The sequence below is a fragment of the Mesoplodon mirus genome, assembly GCF_964341445.2.
Source record: "Mesoplodon mirus genome assembly, chromosome: 15".
Classification (NCBI taxonomy): domain Eukaryota; kingdom Metazoa; phylum Chordata; class Mammalia; order Artiodactyla; family Ziphiidae; genus Mesoplodon; species Mesoplodon mirus.
In genome coordinates this window covers 23,944,078-23,963,777 of record NC_138991.1, presented here as the reverse complement: position 1 = coordinate 23,963,777, position 19,700 = coordinate 23,944,078, and the positions used below count along the sequence as shown (strand labels likewise).

The following is a 19,700-nucleotide window of genomic DNA, read 5'->3' as shown; positions in this document are numbered from 1 at the left end:
CCCAACTAATCTCTTTGCCTCCTCTGGTCATTATTCTATATACTGGGAGGGGAACTAATATGGAACATCTATTAAGTGCTGAGCACTTCATCCTTACAGCAACCTTATGCAGTAAAATCAGCATCATTTTATAAAAGTGAACAGAGACAAGAGATTTGAACATAGGTCCGACTCTAAAGCCTGTTCCCTTTCCACACCTCCAAATTACCAGGTAACCATAAAACATCATTTTCCACACACCATCTTGCTCAAAAAAACCTTCAATCACAACCACTCCCATTTCCCTTCAGAACATAACCCAAATTCATTTTCCTAGGGTTCACAGTCTTAGACTATTTCCCTACATCCCAGCACTTTCCTATGGGAACCCTGTGCTTCAGAGAAACAGATCTACTGCCCCAGCCATGTCTTGTACACCCTCATCTTCCTACCTGACATCATGCCCTCTCCATTCCCCTTCCCTTGTCTAAATCTGGCCTTTCCTTCAAGGCTTAGCTAGAGTTGCCGCCACCCAACCCCTAATGCCTGTCCTGACTTCTCCAGTCCCCCATCAAGCCTCCTCTGATCCCTGGAGCACCTGCCTGTGTGCTTTTTGACACTTGGTGTTTGCCACTCTGTGTTTCTTTGTACTTATGCTTTCTCACCAAGCTGTAAACATCTACACTTCAGGGAATCAGCCTCTTTTTTTTTTTTCCTTTTTTTTTTTTTTGGTATCCAAGTAGCCCAGAGCCCTACATATATATAGAAAGTGTTCAATAAATATGGGTTGTTTTGGATGAAAGATGATCTTCCCAGCTGGTTGATGTCTCTCCCTCTGTGGGTAAGAGAATGAGCTTCACCTTAATTTCACCTAATGTCTCCAGGGCTACCCCCCTGAAATGCTCCTCGGGTTTATTCTTTAGTTTCTCACCCTCCCTGCCCTCCCTTCTCCACTGCCACCCTCTCAGACCCTCTCCTCCAGGGCCATTTCTTCAGCTCATTCCCTTCAACCTCACCATTACCCCAGGGCAGCTCCTCATTCCCCTCCCCCAGGCCCAGACCCCCTCCTGCAGTGTCCCGCCTCAGACCCTCTCCCCCAGGACTATGCCTTTGGCTTCGGACCCCCAACCCCGGATATCCTCTCCCAGAGCCGCGGCGTGGTTCTATTTCTAGGATTATTTATTTAGCCTCTTCCCCCTCCCCCTGGGCTGCCACTCAGGCCCCCCTCCTCCAGTTCCACCCCTTTGGACCCTGCCTCCAGAGCGATTCTTTTGGCCTCTGCGACTCCCACCCCAGCGTCGTTCCTCGGCCAGTGTCTCCGGGCTGGCCCGGAGCCGCCGGCTCCGCGGGTCCCGCCTGGGTGCTGCCCCCGCGCCCCTGGCCGTCCCTCGCCAGGGCGCGGCGCGCGGAGGCGGGGGCGCGCTGGCTGCCGAGGCGGCGGCGGCGGCGGCGAAGACAGGCGGGCCGGGCGCGTGTCCGCGGCGCGGTGACTCGGCGGCTCCGCAGCGGCTGCAGCGGGAGGACCCGGCCGGAGCCGCCGCCGCCGCCGCCGCCGCCGCCATCGCAGCCGGGCGGCCGGGCCCCGCCGCCGGGATGCCGAAGAGCCGGGGCGGCCGCGCCGCGCCGGGGCTGCCGCCGCCGCCGCCGGGCCTGGCCCCGCGCTGGAGCCTCTGGCGGGCCCCGGAGCGGCTGCTGCTGCTGCTGCCCGCGCTCTGCTGCCTCCCGGGCGCCGCGCGGGCGGCGGCGGCGGCGGCGGCGGCGGGGGCCGGGGACCGGGCGGCGCGGGCGGCCGAGGCGGAGGCGCCCTTCGCCGGGCAGGTGGGGCTGGCGCGCCGGGCCGGGGCGCGGGCTCGGGACCTCCGGGCAGGGCGGGGGGCGGCGCCGGGGCCGGGCCTGGGCTGGGCCGGGCCGCGCCGGCCGCCCGGGGCGCGGAGGTGGCGTGCCGGGGGTCCGCGCCGGGGGTCCGGGCTAGCGGCTCAGGGCGGGGGCTTGGAAGGGCCGCGCCAGGCCCGCGGGGGCCCGGAGCTGCTTCAGCACCGCGGACAGGGGCAGCGGGCGGGGGCGGAGCGGGAGGGTCGGAACTGTGGCGGTGTGGCGTGTGGCCTGCCTGACTATGTGTGAGGAAAACCGTACAATGCCTGGGAGTAAATAGTAAGCGCAGCCAGTCTGTTGTGGTTTGGGAGAAGGACCCGAGGATGTTCAGGCTGGAGACGAGAGGACAGGGCGGGAGGGAGCGGGGGGCGGGGAGGGCGGCGGGGGACGGGGGAAGGACTCGATCACTGTCTTCGTATCTGAAGGGCTGTCACGTGGAGGAAGGACGGCCTTGCTCTGCGTGGCCCCGCAGGACAGAACTAGGGCCAACGGGGGTGGGGGTAAGGGTCGCAAGAAGGCGAATTTCGCTCAACATGAGAAGAAGTTTGTAACAATCGGAGCTGCTCATCGCAGACATGTGCAAGCAAAAGCTCCAGGACGGGACTGGATGGATGCATGCATAATACCTGCCTGGATACAAGCATAATAATAACAATAATGCCAGCTAGCATCGACTGAGCACTCACTATGTGCCAGGCCTGGTGCTGAGTTTTATATGAATTATCGCGTTTAATCCTCGTAACTACGCTACGAGATAATTGTAATTATTTTCCTCATTTTACAGATGAGGATACAGACTCAGAGAACTAAGTAACTTGCCCAAGATCACACAGCTAGTGAGTAGTGGAGTTGGGATTCTAACCTAGGCAGGCTGACTCTAGTCTCCACATATTTAACCATGATATTATCCTATGTCACACAAGGGGGGCGGGGGGCAGTTAGACTAGGTAATATCTCTGGTCTCTTCCAACCTACAGAACTGCAATTCTGATAAGTGACGTTGAGACAGTGTTTTTTTTGCTGAGGAATATCAGAGTGATTGCCTCACTTATCGTAAGAGATGGAGTGTGTTTGTTGAAGCAGTGTATTTGTTCAGAAGAATCTGCCAGAACAGGAATTCTTAATTGGGCATGGGACTCAGGGAGTCTGAAATCTTGTGTAAAATTGTGTTTGTATGTGCAAATGGGTTTTTCTTGGAGAGGATCCCTAGGTTTCTTCAGACTCTCAAAGGGGTACATGATTCCCCCCCCCAAATTAGGGTGTGTAGAAAGTCTCTAGTCCTGCTGGTAGTTTTCTTCCAAATGCCTTATAATTGCTGTTGACGTTTAGTGAAAACTTTCCCTAGCTTGTTTGTGTTTTCAGCTTTATTTCCTCTCAAAGTAATGCATTTCATGAGTTTGTACCCTATAAAAAGTAGGATTCCTTTAGTCTTCCTGAATGCACAGGGTGAGGCTGAAAGACCCTAGCCTGGGATTTAGGAGGCCTGGGCTTCTAACACTACCTTGGCTCCTGGTGGCTTCTGTGACCTTGGGCCATTTCCTTGTCCTCTCTAAGCCTGAATTTTACCATCTCTAATACAAAGAGATAGGGCTAAATGATCTCAACTCTGAAACCCTTTTATTCCTATGATATTTCAAGCATTAAGAGGAGGTTTTTTGGTTGAATATGTTAGGATTTGGAGAGAAGGTAATGCTACCCAGTCCTTATCTTTATCAGTTTTATAGGCTTTGATTATTCCACCTCTCTTAGCCTTTGTCTTTTCATACTTGTCTCCCCCTTATAATAGGCCACCTCTAGAATAGTCACATTCATCCTCGTGAATCATTTTAATTATCCCTTTCTAGATATCCTTGGGTCCTAACTTTCAATGGATGTCAACCTGACCATTCTCCCAGATATGGGACCTTGTCATCTTACACAAAGGAGGATGATTTCCTCTTTGATTTTTAGGTCCCTTCCTGCTTCTGCCTATCTCTTTGTCAGCCTTCCTGATCCCAACACATTAGGACACTGCCTTTAGGAAACAATCCGCAGTACCTCCCCGATCCCTTTCCTGGGTCAAAACTGCTAGCCTGGAACACAGCACCCTATCTGTGTATTATTCTTACCAGAGTACATTGTTACCTTACATTTCCCACGTTGACATTTATCTGCCATTTTGTGTCCCACTCAGTACCTTCCTTCAGCTCTCTCTCTCTCTCTCCCCCTCCCTCTCTCTCTCTCTCCTTTGGCAGAGCATGTCCCTAACTGAAAGGGCTTAGTATGATCTGCGGTCCTGAAATTTTCACTTTGCTCTACTTTTCTGGATCACTGATAAAAAATTTAAATCAGACAGGTCCCAGCATGATCTCTTGGGGACCCCTGCATTCTTTTTTTTTTTTTTTTTTTTTTTTTTTGCTGTACGCGGGCCTCTCACTGCTGTGGCCTCTCCCGTTGCGGAGCACAGGCTCCGGACACACAGGCTCCGCGGCCATGGCTCGCGGGCCCAGCCGCTCCGCGGCATGTGGGATCTTCCGGGATCGGGGCACGAACCCGTGTCCCCTGCATCGGCAGGCGGACTCTCAACCACTGCGCCACCAGGGAAGCCCGACCCCTGCATTCTTAATCTCCTTTCATTTAGAGACGTGACCAGCTCCATCTATTTATTTATTTCCACCTATTTATTTATTGCCTTCTATTGTTCATTTCCTTCTACCATTTTCTCTCTGAGTTCTCAGGCCCTCATCACCCTCAGTTCCATGGTGTCTCCATTTTCCATTTCTAATATATTGTCCAAAACTTTCTGAAAGATAATTATATCCACTCCTTCTGTGGACAATTTGCACACTATTATCCCCTCATTGAATCCTAGTGGATCACGTGATTGAAACCTTATAGAAATATTGCTGCTTTTCAGCGAGAGGATAACGTTGCTTAGTCCTCTCTCTGTCTTTTAAGGCCTCTGCAGTCTGACTCCACCGCCTCACTCGAAGCTGCCTTTTCCCCTGCTCATCCATACACATCCTTACTCCAGACAAGCTTGTCTCTCCTTTATCCTAAGATAAGCTCCCCATGTTTCCCTGGACATTTACACATGCTGTACCTCCCCCCATCCATCTGCCTCCTTTCTTAAAGTTCCAGCTCAAGCCCTGCCTCTCTAGGAAACTCTCCCTGACTTCTCTAGGCATTTATTTCTCTCTTCTCAGAAGAGCACTTTGAGGCAGCTCCAGCCAGCTTGTCATTTAATTTTTTTTTTTTAATACTTAAACATTATTTTCAGGAAAAGGGTTGTGGTTCTTAGGCAGGGCCTTCCCCAACCAAAGTGCTTTATGTTTTTAGATCCAGCACAGTCCTCAACTCTCAATGTTCGTTGTTAATTACTCAGAAAGCCTCCAATGATTCTTCTCTTTATCCTTTAGGCCAAAAAGTTACATGCATCTGAAATAGACACTCATGGGCATGTGGTCTCAAGGTGCCTTCTAAAACCCTTCTTAGGGATAAAACTTATTGCCTGCCTGTCCTTCCTTCAATGAAAATAGAGGCTATTCTGCTTGTCAGTGGTTCCACAATGACACCCTTGAGTTTTTTCATATAGGCTGTCATCAAGTGGTAGTGATATACAATAGAGAGGAATTGAGAGGTGGCCATGACCTTAGAGATCCCTAAATAAGCGCACTTAACAGATACTTTGTAAATTGCCATAAGTGAGTTGCCCAAGGTCACTAAGCCTGATAGTAGGTGATTCAGAACTAGAACTTTTCCCCCGTTTCCTGACTTCTTGGTTGAAAGCGTTTTCACTATCTTTGGCTTTGATTTCATGTTTCTGATCTTTTATTACCAAAAGACAAAACCAAAAAAAAATTTGTTCAATCTGTTTTCTCCTTTGCTTTCTTCAGTCTTTCTTTTGTATTTTGCACATTGAGGGGTCCCACTGATTCTCTAATTGGCTTCCTGTGTTTGGTTTATTTAAAGCATCTCTTTCTATTATTATTAGCTGAGTAGAATGCCCCATAAATAGATTTTTGGCCCTCCTAACTTCCAATTTGATTGTGAGGAAGGTCAGAAAGAGACAGAAAGAGACAAGCCAATCAGCACAGGCCACATGAGTGACAGAGTGTGACTCCAGGACCCAGGGCTTATTGGATTCCTGCTCTGTAGACTGGTTTTGAGGGGTCTGCTCTGGGCAGATGGAGAAAGTTCCTCAGTTTGCACCTGTAGTCAAGGAAAGTTAGAGCTCTAAATGAGTTTAGGGGTGGGGTAGGCCTATTAAGAAGCACTAACAGACTCCCAAGCCAAAAATGTATTTCAGTGTGATCATGGCCTCCAATATATCTTCATTCTTTTTTTTTTTTTTTTACACAATTTTTTTTTATTAGTTTCTGCTTTATAACAAAGTGAATCAGTCATACACATACATCTGTTCCCACATCCCTTCCCTCATGCATCTCCCTCCCTCCCACCCTCCCCATCCCACCCCTCCAGGCGGTCACAAAGCACCGAGCTGATCTCCCTGTGCCATGCGGCCGCTTCCCACCATCTATCTACCCCACGTTTGGTAGTGTATATATGTCCATGCCTCTCTTTCGCTTTGTCACAGCTTACCCTTCCCCCTCCCCATATCCTCAAGTCCATTCTCAAGTAGGTCTGTGTCTTTATTCCCGTTTTACCCCTAGGTTCTTCATGACATTTTTTTTTTTTAAATTCCGTATATGTGTGTTAGCATACGGTATTTGTCTTTCTCTTTCTGACTTACTTCACTCTGTATGACAGACTCTAGGTCTATCCACCTCATTACAAATAGCTCAGTTTCGTTTCTTTTTATGGCTGAGTAATATTCCATTGTATATATGTGCCACATCTTCTTTATCCATTCATCCGATGATGGACACTTAGGTTGTTTCCAGCTCCGGGCTATTGTGAATAGAGCTGCAATGAACATTTTGGTACATGTCTCTTTTTGAATTATGGTTTCCTCAGGGTATATGCCTAGTAGTGGGATTGCTGGGTCATATGGTAGTTCTATTTTTAGTTTTTTAAGGAACCTCCATACTGTTCTCCATAGTGGCTGTACCAATTCACATTCCCACCAGCAGTGCAAGAGTGTTCCCTTTTCTCCACACCCTCTCCAGCATTTATTGTTTCTAGATTTCTTGATGATGGCCATTCTGACTGGTGTGAGATGATATCTCATTGTAGTTTTGATTTGCATTTCTCTGATGATTAATGATGTTGAGCATTCTTTCATGTGTTTGTTGGCAGTCTGTATATCTTCTTTGGAGAAATGCCTATTTAAGTCTTCTGCCCATTTTTGGATTGGGTTGTTTGTTTTTTTGATATTGAGCTGCATGAGCTGCTTGTAAATTTTGGAGATTAATCCTTTGTCAGTTGCTTCATTTGCAAATATTTTCTCCCATTCTGAGGGTTGTCTTTTGGTCTTGTTTATGGTTTCCTTTGCTGTGCAAAAGCTTTGAAGTTTCATTAGGTCCCATTTGTTTATCTTTGTTTTTATTTCCATTTCTCTAGGAGGTGGGTCCAAAAGGATCTTGCTGTGATTTATGTCATAGAGTGTTCTACCTATGTTTTCCTCTAAGAGTTTGATAGTTTCTGGCCTTACATTTAAGTCTTTAATCCATTTTGAGCTTATTTTTGTGTATGGTGTTAGGGAATGATCTAATCTCAAACTTTTACATGTCCTTGTCCAGTTTTCCCAGCACCACTTATTGAAGAGGCTGTCCTTTCTCCACTGTACATTCCTGCCTCCTTTATCAAAGATAAGTTGGCCATATGTGCATGGGTTTATCTCTGGGCTGTCTATCCTGATCCACTGATCTATCTTTCTGTTTTTATGCCAGTACCACACTGTCTTAATTACTGTAGCTTTGTAGTATAGTCTGAAGTCAGGGAGCCTGATTCCTCCAGCTCCGTTTTTCGTTCTCAAGATTGCTTTGGCTATTCGGGGTCTTTTGTTTTTCCAAACAAATTTTGAAATTTTTTGTTCTAGTTCTGTGAAAAATGCCAGTGGTAGTTTGATAGGGATTGCATTGAATCTGTAGATTGCTTTGGGTAGTAGAGTCATTTTCACAATATTGATTCTTCCAATCCAGGAGCATGGTATATCTCTCCTATATCTTCATTCTTGTCTGAAAAAAAATTCTCACTGTTAGGAAGTTCTTCCTTTTACCTAACCTGAGTCTACTCTGCTGCATTTTAAAATCATTTTCTCTTATTACTACTATGGTTTTTCCTATCACATTAATAGCCTCATATCTGTAAAGCACTTTGCATTTTCCAGATGCTTTTATGTGCCTGGCCCCACTTGATCCTGGCAACAACACCATGAGGTGGACTAGGAAGATACTGTCCTCGTTTTATAGAGGAGGAAACGGAGACTCAGAGAGATGATGTGGCTTGTCCACACATTGTCCAGAGACCCATATGGAGCTAATAAACAGTAAAGCAAGGACCAGAAGCTGGGTTTTCTGTCCTAGATCTGAGGTTTTCCATATATATGAAACTGTCCTATTCCGGATTATTATAATAGCCTTTTAGCTAATATCCTCCACTTTCAGGTATATCCCACTCCAGTCATTGAAAGAGGTAGTTTTAGAGCAAATAAATGTAAATTATAGTTGTACCAGAGAGATTAGTCTTAGAGATTAAACCTAGCCTTATGAATGGTATAGTTTAGACTCAAAATCAGAGGAAGCAATTCTTAATAGACTGCAGCCAATGACTCCTCAGGACCTAGCACAGTGCCTGGCACATTCTAGATACTTGATAAATATTTTAAAATCGATTGTATTATTTGTGTCCCCCACGAACTTCTTTCATAGTGCTTGGCACGCAAAAGTCCGTACCTTTTTTGAAGAAAAATTAATGTATGCTAGAGGTTTAAAGGTCTGGGGAAGCACCAAAAGGGGAGGAGATAGGGTTGGGGAAGTTAGGGAATGTTCTATAAGAAGGTTGGTATCGAAGATGAACCTTTGAGGGAGGAAACGGACAAAGAACAGTGAGTGAGGCAGTCCAGAGGGAAGGAAAACATGAACCAAGGATCCACACACGTGCAGGGCGTATTTAGGAAATGGTAGAGGATTTGATGTGCCTGAGGCCTTGAGTTATTGCTATTTCCAGTAAGAGTGTTTGAGAAGAGGCTGGAAAGGGAGGCTGAGAGCAGACTGTGAAACTGGCTTTTGTCCAAAGACTGAGAGGAATCATGAAAGGTTTCTTAGCAGAGAAGTGACCTGCTCAGGTTCTCAGAGCCGTGTTGAGGGGATGGAGGCACCGAGGCCTGTTCTGAGTTGTTCTGGGAGCTGGCTGCTGCCCTGGGCGCTTTTAGCTTTCTTCACACAACTCAGGTCTGTATACCTACCTGTTCTAGTGTGTGGATAAAAGTTGTGCACCCCAGCTCTGGCCCTCCCCAGCTGAGCAATTCTGGAACAACTCATTTGGTTTCACTGGCCCTCAGGATCAGTTTCGTTCAAGTCCTTCCCTGGTTTTTCTTCATCATTACTCCATGCATTCATTTTCAAGGGCAACTTGAAACTAGGCTTTGATGATTTATAGGATAACAGCAAAGCCACATTTATAAAAGGTAATATTTTCTCAAAAATCAGACACGTTGTTATAACAAAGTAGGTAGAGAAAAGCAAGGCATGGTTATTAACAACTCTGTTAGCAATAATTTTTTAAATTTATTTATTTATTTTGCTACGCCGGGTCTTAGTTGCAGCATGTGGGATCTTTAGTTGTGGCACGTGGGATATTTGTTGCAGCACACGGACTCTCAGTTGCGGCATGCACGCAGGACCTAGTTCCCCAATGAGGGATCGAACCTGGGCCCCCTGCACTGGGAGCGCAGTCTTACCCATTGGACCACCAGGGAAGTCCCAGCAATAATAATTTTAAAACTCACTTCTGTACCACAAACACTCACATGCATACCATTCTCTGTGCCCCAAAGGCACTGGGCCAGAAAGAGCCATCCTTCAGCTGGTCTTCCTCTCACCTGCCTCAGTAGAATCAGCCACCAGCCCAGCACTTCCACCTCCTGAACAGATATTCCCTGTGGCCGCTTCTCTCCACCACTGTTGCCTCTACTTTAGTCTAAACTTCCATCCTGTCTCACCTGGATTCCAGAAACTTCCCACCTGATCCGCCTCTCTTGCCTGCCTCTAATCCTTCTTCCCACGGCAGCCAGAGTGACCTTTTAAAAATCTAGGTGCTCTGTGACGACCTAGATGGGTGGGATGGAGGGGGTAGGTGGGAGGGAGGTCCAAGAGGGAGGGGATGTGTGTATGCGTACAGCTGATTCACTTCACTGTGTGGCAGAAACTAACACAACATTGTAAGGCAATTTTACTCCAGTAAAAAGTAAATTAATAAATAAATTTAAATAAATAAATAAATCTACGTAGGGGCCAGTTATATCTGAAGCAAATATGGCAAAAGCCAAGATTTAACAAAGCCGGTTGGTGATTATCCAAGGGTTTTTGTTGTTGTTGTTTTTATTTTTGGCTGTGTTGGGTCTTCGTTTCTGTGCGAGGGCTTTCTCTAGTTGCGGCGAGCGGGGGTCACTCTTCATCGCGGTGCGCGGGCCTCTCACTATCGCGGCCTCACTTGTTGCGGAGCACAGGCTCCAGACGCGCAGGCTCAGTAGTTGTGGCTCATGGGCCCAGTTGCTCCGCGGCATGTGGGATCTTCTCGGACCAGGGCTCAAACCCATGTCCCCTGCATTAGCAGGCAGATTCTCAACCACTGCGCCACCAGGGAAGCCCCTATTCAAGGGTTTTTTAAAAATTATTTTTATGCCTTTCTGAATGCTTATAATATTTAATTTTTTTTAATTTTTAAACAAAAAAATCTGGTATGTGACTCCTACTCTCACCTTGCTTAAAATGGCTTTTAAGGTAAAGGCTAAACTCATATTACAATACTATGGCCACTTCTCAATTTTTTTTTATTTTTTTTTTTGCGGTACGCGGGCCTCTCACTGTTGTGACCTCTCCCATTGCGTAGCACAGGCTCCGGACGCGCAGGCTCAGCGACCATGGCTCACGGGCCCAGCCGCTCCGCGGCATGTGGGATCTTCCCAGAATGGGGCACGGCAGGCGGACTCTCAACCACTGCGCCACCAGGGAAGCCCCTCAATTTTTATTATGGAAAAATTTCAAACACACACAAAAGTAGAACAAATAGTGTCGTAAGCCCCTTGTACCCAGCAACCCCCCAGGCTGCTTAATCAGGCCTCTGAGCCCCTGCATCACCGAGTCCTCCCACCTCTCTGCTCCCTTTTATACCAGCTTCTCAGTCAACTCCAGCTGTCCTGGCCTTCTTTCTCTTTTCTTAATAGGTAGGCTCCTTCCCATCTCAGGAATTCAATAAGCTATTCTTTTCCTGGGGCACTCATTATTTGACCTTCACCTTCACCTCTTCTGCTCATACACAGGTCTCAGCTGAGATGTCACATCCTCTGGGAGGCCATCCCTGACGTCACAGTCTAGATCTCCTGTCACACACTTTCTTTCCCAGCACCTTTTCCTTCACTTATCACCGTTGGAATGAAACATTTCGTCTTTCCATGTTTCCCTCCCCCTCCAGGCTGTAAGCTCCATGAGTAAGAGTTCAGTAGCAGTGACAGGCATGGAAACCACTATTGATAATGTACTATGAAAGATGCTGTAAGTAAGGGGTGCATATGGGAGCACAGAGGAAGTCCATTTAACCTTGGATAGTCCTCCCAGGTGAGGTGACACTCGAGTTGCATTTCAAAGGAAATTTATCTATTAGTTCATCAGGGAGAGGCCAGTATCCACATGGGAAAGGCCTTCTAGGGAGAGGGAATGAAAAAAGGCAGAGAGGAAGGAACTTGCAAGATGTGTTCAGGCAACACAAGTAGATCAGTAGCTAGAGGAGGGGGCACTTGGTGTAGGGAATAGAAGGGTGGGGCATACAAGTCAGAGGGTAAGGCTAGAAAGGTGCATTGGCATCAGACTGTGAGACTTGCTGAGTGCCATGCTGAGGAGCTTGGACTTTAAGACTGGCCGTGAGGACCAGCTCTGCGCTCAATCCAATTAAGCTAAAGTAATAGAACTTTATATAATTACTTAGAGGTTATCTACTTCAGACATCTGCCTACTGCAGTTGAGAAACTAAGACCTGACCACGGTCTTTGTCTTCCTTCTTCCCTTTTCTAAACTCATTAATAAGTTAAGCCCCATCGGACAGAAAATGATGGCAGATTTGCAGGAAGGCGCTGGAAAGGGCAAGGAAGACTAAGGCGCCTCTCTTCTCAGAGAGTGAATATGCGCATGGCTACCCTCCTGGCCATAGGAGGAAGCCTTCCCAGAATCGGGAAACTCAGACATCCCAGTGTCTGGCTGATCCAAAACCCCTGGGCATGGTGATTGTCTGGCTTGTGGTGGCCTCCTGGGAGTGGGCCAAGGACACGGTGCAGAGCGCCAGGGAATTCCCGCTGGTGCACTTTCCACCCACTCGAGAGATGGTGGCAGCCAAGAGGCAATGCCGTGCCATTAAGGTGTTTGTCAAGAAGCTAAGTTGGGATTTGTGGGCGATCCTGAGGGCCCTTTTTAGACTGGCTGTGAGTGGGAAAAGAAGAAAATTTTAAAAAGACACAGCCTTTGGAGGCAAACCAGAGCTAGCGTGGAGGGTGTAGCATGGCAGAGAGAACCCTCCCTGGGAGGCAGGGACACTAGCCTCCGTTTTCAGCTCCTCCACTAACTTGCTCTGTGACTGTGGATAAGTCATTTCTCCCTGAGTTTTATTTTTCTTTTCCGCAAAATAAGCGTGTTAAATTAGATGATCCCTAAGTATTTGTTGATGAGTGCATTTTCTAGATAGCTCCATGGTTAGGCCTTCACATTTGAAGTTTTAAAAAATTAGTTATAACTCGGGTTCAGCGGCAAGGCTGGGACCTCAGTTCTGTGGGTGGAGGAGGAAGCGGGGTTTTGGTGGGACGGGAGTTGGAGGGAACTGCCACAGTGATAAGGCTGATCTCAGGAGTCACCAAAGGACACAGTGATTCGGTCCAGCAGTAATGACCAAAGGTGGTGGTCCATGTACTGCTGAAGAGTGTGGGAGAAAAATACAGACAATAACATTGTGAGAACGCTTACTATGTTCCAGGATCTGCTAAATGCTTTACATTCATCTATTAGCTTCTTACTGCTACTGAAACAAATTACCACAAGCTTTGGGGCCTCTAACAATATGAATTTATTTTCTTACAGTTCTGAAATTTATTAGTTCTTATCTTACAGTCTGAAGTTTGAAATGGGACTAAAGGGACTAAAATCAAGGTGTCAGCAGGGCTGCATTATTTCTTGAGGCTGCAGGGGAGAATTCGTACCTTGCCTTTTCCAGCTTCTAGAGGCCGCCCGCACTCCTTGGCTTGTGGCCCCCTTTCGACAATGGCATTACTCTGACATCTGCTTCTGTCTTGACGTCTCCATCTCTGACCCTGATGTCCTGCCTCCCTCTTATAAGGACCGTTGTGATTACATTGAGCCCACCTGGATGAGCCAGGCTAATCTCCCCACCTGAAGATCCTTAACTTAATCACACCTGTAAAGTCTCCTTTGCCATGTAAGGCAACATAGCAGGTTTCAGGAATTAGGATGTGGACATCTTTGAAGGGCCATAATTTTAGCTAGTACTGAATCTTCCTGAATCATCATCTTACTGAATCCTCCTAACAACCCTTCTTTTAATATCCTCTATGTAACGGATGAATAAAAATGATGGCTTAAAGAAGTTAGGTCATTTGCCCAAGGACACTCAGCTGGAAGCAGCAGAGTTAAGTAATATTTGGCATGTGGTGGCATCTTGGTCCCAAGTGACCTGTCTTTTCAGATACAACCTCACTCAGCTCCCAGGTGTGTAGGGACTAGAGTGTCACTCTCTGGAGGACACTGAGAACCAGGCAGGGAACATGAGGTCCTGAGAAACAGATGAGCGTCCTTACAATCTCAGTTTAGGACCTGAGTGCCAGCCAGGGAAACTGAGGCCAAAACCCACCTGTAAGGGCTGGCTGAGGAGACAGGCGGGTGAAGGACCCAGGGATGAGAGCAGAGCTGAGGCACAGAGGGCAGGGGCTGGCTTTTGAGCCAGCTTTAACAGAAGGCCCTCCTAAATGGCAACATGCTTCCTGTCCTCGCAGATCAGAGGTGATACTGAACGTAACATGCCCGTTCTTTGTGGCACAGGGTCATCAACTCCCAGCCATCCTTACTGCGGTGGTTCTCAAACTTTGGTAGGCAACAGAATCACTTTAGGTGCTCTCTTTTTTTTTTTCTTTCTTTCTTTTTTTTTTTTCAGGTGCTCTCTTTGTAAAAATGCAGATTCCGGGCTTCCCTGGTGGCACAGTGGTTGAGAGTCCGCCTGCCGACACAGAGGACACGGGTTCGTGCCCTGGTCCGGGAAGATCCCACATGCCGCGGAGCGGCTGGGCCCGTGAGCCATGGCCACTGAGCCTGCGCGTCCGGAGCCTGTGCTCCGCAACGGGAGAGGCCACAACAGTGAGAGGCCCGTGTACCGCAAACAAACAAACAAACAAACAAAAACACGCAGATTCCTAGTTCCCAACCTCAGAGGGTCTGATTTTGTAGGTCTAAATTCATGTTTGGGAATACGTACTTTTAACAAGTTCATTGGATGATGTGATGCTGACAGGCCATGATGCACAAGGACTGCCCAGTGAGAAACACAGCCTCAGTGTTTGGGGCTACAGTGCAGTGAGGGCTTTAGAGTTGTTTGTCACCTATCAGGAAGATAACAGCCATTATTATTGCTATCTTTTACTGAGCACTCAATACCACGTATTATGTTACTTAATCTTTACAACCCCTCCATGGGGCACATGCTAAGGACATTATGCAGATGGAGCTTGATGTGAGCAGTAGCGAGGCTGAATAATTTGCTGAGGGTTGTGTAACAAGCAAATGGGAGAGTTAGGATTTGAGCGCAGCACGGTGTGTCTCCAGAGCGTGTACTCTTAACCATACCCGAAATGTCCTCTCAAGCTGCCTCACTCCTCACTGCTCTCCACGCCTCACTACCATACATGTCCACCTGCTCAGATAAGGAAACCAGCTCTCCTTCTGAGCCCCATCCTAGGAGGCTATTGACTGAATGCCTAGTGCTTTTCCTAAATGCCTAGTGCAGAATTTAGGGTTGAAAGGACCCTTAGAGAATATTCAAGGCAGCCCTATATGGGAATCCCTTTATAATAGTGGTTCTCAACATGGGACAATTTTGCCCACCGTCGAGGGAACTCTTTGGCCAATGGAGACATTTCTGGTTGTCACAGCTGAGGGGGTGGTGCTGTTGGCATCTTGTTGTAGAAGCCAGGGATGCTGCTAAATGTCCTACGATGCACCAGACAGCCCTGCTACAACAGAATTATCTGGCCCAAAATACCAGTGGTGCGGGGATTGAGAAACTCTGTTCCATAGCAAATTTTGACCAGCAATCACTCATCCTCTCCCTGAGCACTTCAACTTGTTTTATTCAATAAAGAGGTATCTATGCTGGCCCTGTGCTAGGTGTGGGGATACAATAGTGAAGAAGATAAGACTATGGGCCCCGCCCTCGGGCATTGTGTAGTCAAGCAGAGGAGGCAAGCAATTCCATTGCAACACTGTGTGATAAGAATTGTGATAAGGAGAAGGATGGGTACTGACCAGGGATGTAGAAGGAACTCTTGAGTTAAGGGGTCAAGGAAGGCTTCCCCAGAGAAAGAGAGAGGAGCGTGATCTAGACAGAAGGAACTATTTATGTCAGGGTCTGGAAGAATTAGAACACACTAGAACACAGAGTGCTAGGTGGGGAGTGGTAAAGGAGGCTGCAGAGGTAGTCAGGGACCATATCATAAAGCCTCTTGGTTTTTTTAAAACCACTTTATTGAGGTATAATTGACATACAAAAAGCTGCACATATTTACTGCATACAACTTAATGAGTTTGGAGCTAAGTATACACCTGTGAAACCATCCCCACAATCTATGCCATAAAGAAATCCATCCCCTCCAAAAGTTTCCTCCTGCCCTCTTTATTTCTACCATCATCATCACCACCACCACCATCATCATCACCTTGTGCTAAGAACTTAAGGTCTGCCCTTTTAGCAAATGTTTTAAGTGCATAATACAGTATTGTTGACTACGGGCACCATGCTGTACAGTAGCTCTCCAGGACTTATTAATCTTGTGTAACTGAAATTTTGTACCCTTTGACTAATACCTCCGGTTTCCCCCTGCCTCTAAAGCTCTTGATGGGAAGACTTTGAAGCTGCCTCAGGGTATTTACACTTTCTGTTCCCTCTTCCTGGAACTCCCTCGCCTCCTTCAGGTCTCTTGCTCAGATGTGACTTCCTCAGAGACGTCCCCTGACCATTCTCAATAAAAAAAGTTGTCCCATCACTCTCCATCTCCTTACCCTACTTTATTTTTCATAGCACTTATGGCAACATGGTTCATCCATTAGACTGTAGCTAGAAAGTAAGGAGAGTGTTTTTGTTCGATGTTCTATCCCAGAGCCTAGCCCACAGTGCCTGGATGTCGTAGTAGGTCCTCAATAAATACTTACTGAATGAATAGACAGAAACAGATTCGATGTTCAGGAGGTAGGGCCAATAGTTCTTTGGTAAAAGACAATGAGGACCAAGGAGAGCGGGGAGACGTGTGTCATATGAAGCTTCTGGTTTTGATACCTGGGTGGGGGGTGGCGTAGGAATCACAGCAGAAGGGTATTGAGCTCACTGTGATCGGAGATAAGGTACAGAAAGGAGTGTGAGCTATAGAAAGTCCTGTGAGGGGAAAGGGATGCCTGTCCAGTGGTCTGACAGTGTGAAATGCCTGGTTTCAGAGACAACTGGGTTTGAATCCTGCTACTTATTAGCTTTGTGGCTCTGGATGATTATTTAACCTTTCTGAACCTCAGTTTCTTCAGCTGCAAATTGGGGATCATAATTCCTACCTTGTGGGGTCGTTGCAGTCTAGACTGCCTGGCACAGTGCCAGGTATGTAGTAGGAGTTCTAATAATAGTAGCTATATCCTTGTTACTATAATTAGAACATCTCTGTTAAAAAGCTGTTTATTTGAGTGAGTCAAGATCTATGTCCTGTGATCTCCTGTGCTGGTCTTAGCTTGGCCGTCTGCCAACCAGGATAAATCTCCTTTATCCATAGCCATTTGGCCTTTTTTTTTTTTTTTTTTTTTTTTTTGCGGTACATGGGCCTCTCACTGCTGTGGCCTCTCCCGTTGCGGAGCACAGGCTCCGGACGCGCAGGCTCAGTGGCCATGGCTCACGGACCCAGCTGCTCCACGGCATGTGGGATCTTCCCGGACCGGGGCACGAACCCCCGTCCCCTGCATCGGCAGGCAGACTCTCAACCACTGCGCCACCAGGGAAGCCCCGTTTGGCTTTTTGAAGACAGTCATGCCCCCTGCAGTCCTCCCTTCTCCAGCCTAAACATCCCTCATCTTTCCTCGTGGGCTATGGTTCCTATGAATGACTCCCTCACTCTCCTGGCCACTCTCCCTTAGTCATGCTCTAGCTTGTCGCTGTCCCTCTAGAAGTGGACTTGGACTTCCCATGCATGTTGAGGTCGATGCCTTGTTCCTGTTACTCACATTGTCACCCTAGATTATGACCTCAGCTGCCCAAACTCTTTGATCAAGATCTTTGATTCTTTCTTTCTCATGCCAGCCCATGCTTCCAAATTTAACACCTTCCTGCCTGTCCCTTCTTTGTAGACTTCGCCTCTGGCCTTTCTGACATTACCTTCAGACCCACTGGATTCCTGACCAAACACCAGATCCTAATCATTCCCCTGCTCCTTCTCCAGGCCTGTACAGTCTGGTTTGGGCTCACACCCAACCAGATGCAAATGCTCCTGAACAGCCCCAGGAGACGCTGTTTTGACCGATCCATCTCTCTCCTCCCCCATGACCATCTCTGTTTTCCAAGAGCAAACGGCAGCACACCAGTTGATCTGCTACTTGCCGCCTCCATTGACACTTCTAATCTCACCACCGCCTCTGCTGTCTGCCGCTCTCTTCCCTCTTCGGGCCACTTTTTTTCTCCTTGTTATTCTCCGCTCTCTCCTTTGCCTGCCGCTGCAGCTAAACGTCTGAGCTTCGGCTTCTCGGGAACCAAAATCCCGCCTTCTGGCCAGCGGACCAATCACGCGGTGTTGTTGGTAATCTCTCCATCTTCGGTTCAGCCCAGCTATTTTGGTCCCTGCTCGCACTCTGAGATCTTTCTCACTTTCCTCTGGGTTTACACCTTTTTCAGCACTTAAAGGGTGACAGACATCTTAGAGTTGGTTAACTGAGCTGTAAAGGTTAGAATTCTGACACGGCTGGTGATTGATTAATGGATCCAGGTGTAAAACGATGAAAGGTAGGTCATTCTGTTTAGAACTGAATGGGGCTTTTTTTTTTTTTCCTTTAGTGGATTTTATCTTTTTTCAAATGGGACAGTGGAGCCTCTTGCCTCATCAGGCAAAGAAGTCAAACCACAAAAGACTGAATTTCAGCAAACGGTTTTTTCAGTCCCTAATAGATACCAAGGATTGTGTTTGGTGCTTTCATGTGTATCACTCATTAAACCTTCCCAAGATGGAATCCCTTGGTTGGTACCCAGACAGTACCTCCTAGACCAACTGTTTTGTTCACTCATTCATTCCTTCACTCACTCATTCATTCAGTGATTACTTATTATGCCAGGCACTGCGCTAAGTACTTTAGCAGATATAAAAATAAATATGACAGTCTCTGCTCCTTGGGAGCTCAATCTAGTGGGGAAAACATATCAACCAACAGGTGTGATACACCGTGGTAGTTACGTTTAGAGCAACGTTTAGAGAAGTAAGCACTGCAGGAGTAAAGAGGGTGCCCCCTAGCTCTGCCAGGGAGAGTTAAGGAAGGTTTTCCAAAGGAGGTGACATTTCAGCTAGATTTTGAAGGATGAGTTTGCTAACATGCATAAAGAGAATGGGCTCTGTTGGCAGCAGGAACAGCCTGGAAGTGTGAAAGGGCAGGGAATGTTCTGGACTTGGGACGACTGGAGTGTAGAAGACTTCCTTCAACATCAGGAACTTCTGCTCAGAGAAGTCAGAGGATTGCCTGGACCACAGAGCAGGTGAATGGCAGAGACAGGGTTAAACAGCAGAAGTTGGAACTGTCTGGTACCTAATGCATAGTCCTTAGCCTCCCACCCTGTAACACACACACACACACACACACACACACACACGCACTCACGCACAACCCAGGTCCAGTCTCAATGCCCTGTTCCCTGGCTTAGAGCGGTCCTTTGACCAGTTCCTCCCCCTCCCATTTCCCCTCTTAAGGGTCTGCCCCTGAGCTCCCAGTGAACTTGGGAGGGAAGCAGAACCCAGAGAAGGCTGATCCATTCCAGTGTTTGGCCCTGAACTAGACATTTGCCTAAGACCTGAGTCCTTAGATCCTAACTCCTGACACTGCTGAGAACTTCATAATGGATCCTGATTGGCTTTGAGATGCTCCTTGCTTGAGTATCCAAAAAAAGGAGCTGGGTAAACCAGGTTGCCCTTTACAGAGGAGGAGCTACTTTCAATTCCCCAAAGTTTTAGAAGGCTGAAGAGAGTTTATGCCAAAAATTCCCTGTTCCCTATCTCCTACCATATGTAGTAATGAGGGCAGGAGGGAAGAAGATCCTTAAATTCCATACTAGCTTGGAGGTAGGTGCTCAAAAAATACTCAGTCGGTTGACTGGTTTGTCAGAATTATCTGTCGAAAGTTCCCCAGCCATTTCCCAAATGCTGTAATTCATCCTAATTGGATTTTAAGAGAACTGAGTCCACAGATAGG

General features: G+C 47.4%; 1 protein-coding gene across 1 annotated transcript in view; it reads left to right on the top strand.

The window, feature by feature from the left end:
• Nucleotides 1–1,572: 1,572 nt before the first annotated feature.
• Nucleotides 1,573–19,700, top strand: part of MMP24 (matrix metallopeptidase 24) — a gene marked incomplete at its 5' end in the record, with an annotated part of 44,783 nt that continues 26,655 nt past the window's right edge. Inside the window, one exon of the mRNA XM_082600638.1 lies at nucleotides 1,573–1,797. Within this exon, the coding sequence (XP_082456764.1) occupies nucleotides 1,573–1,797 (225 nt within the window). The remainder of the gene's footprint in view (nucleotides 1,798–19,700) is intronic.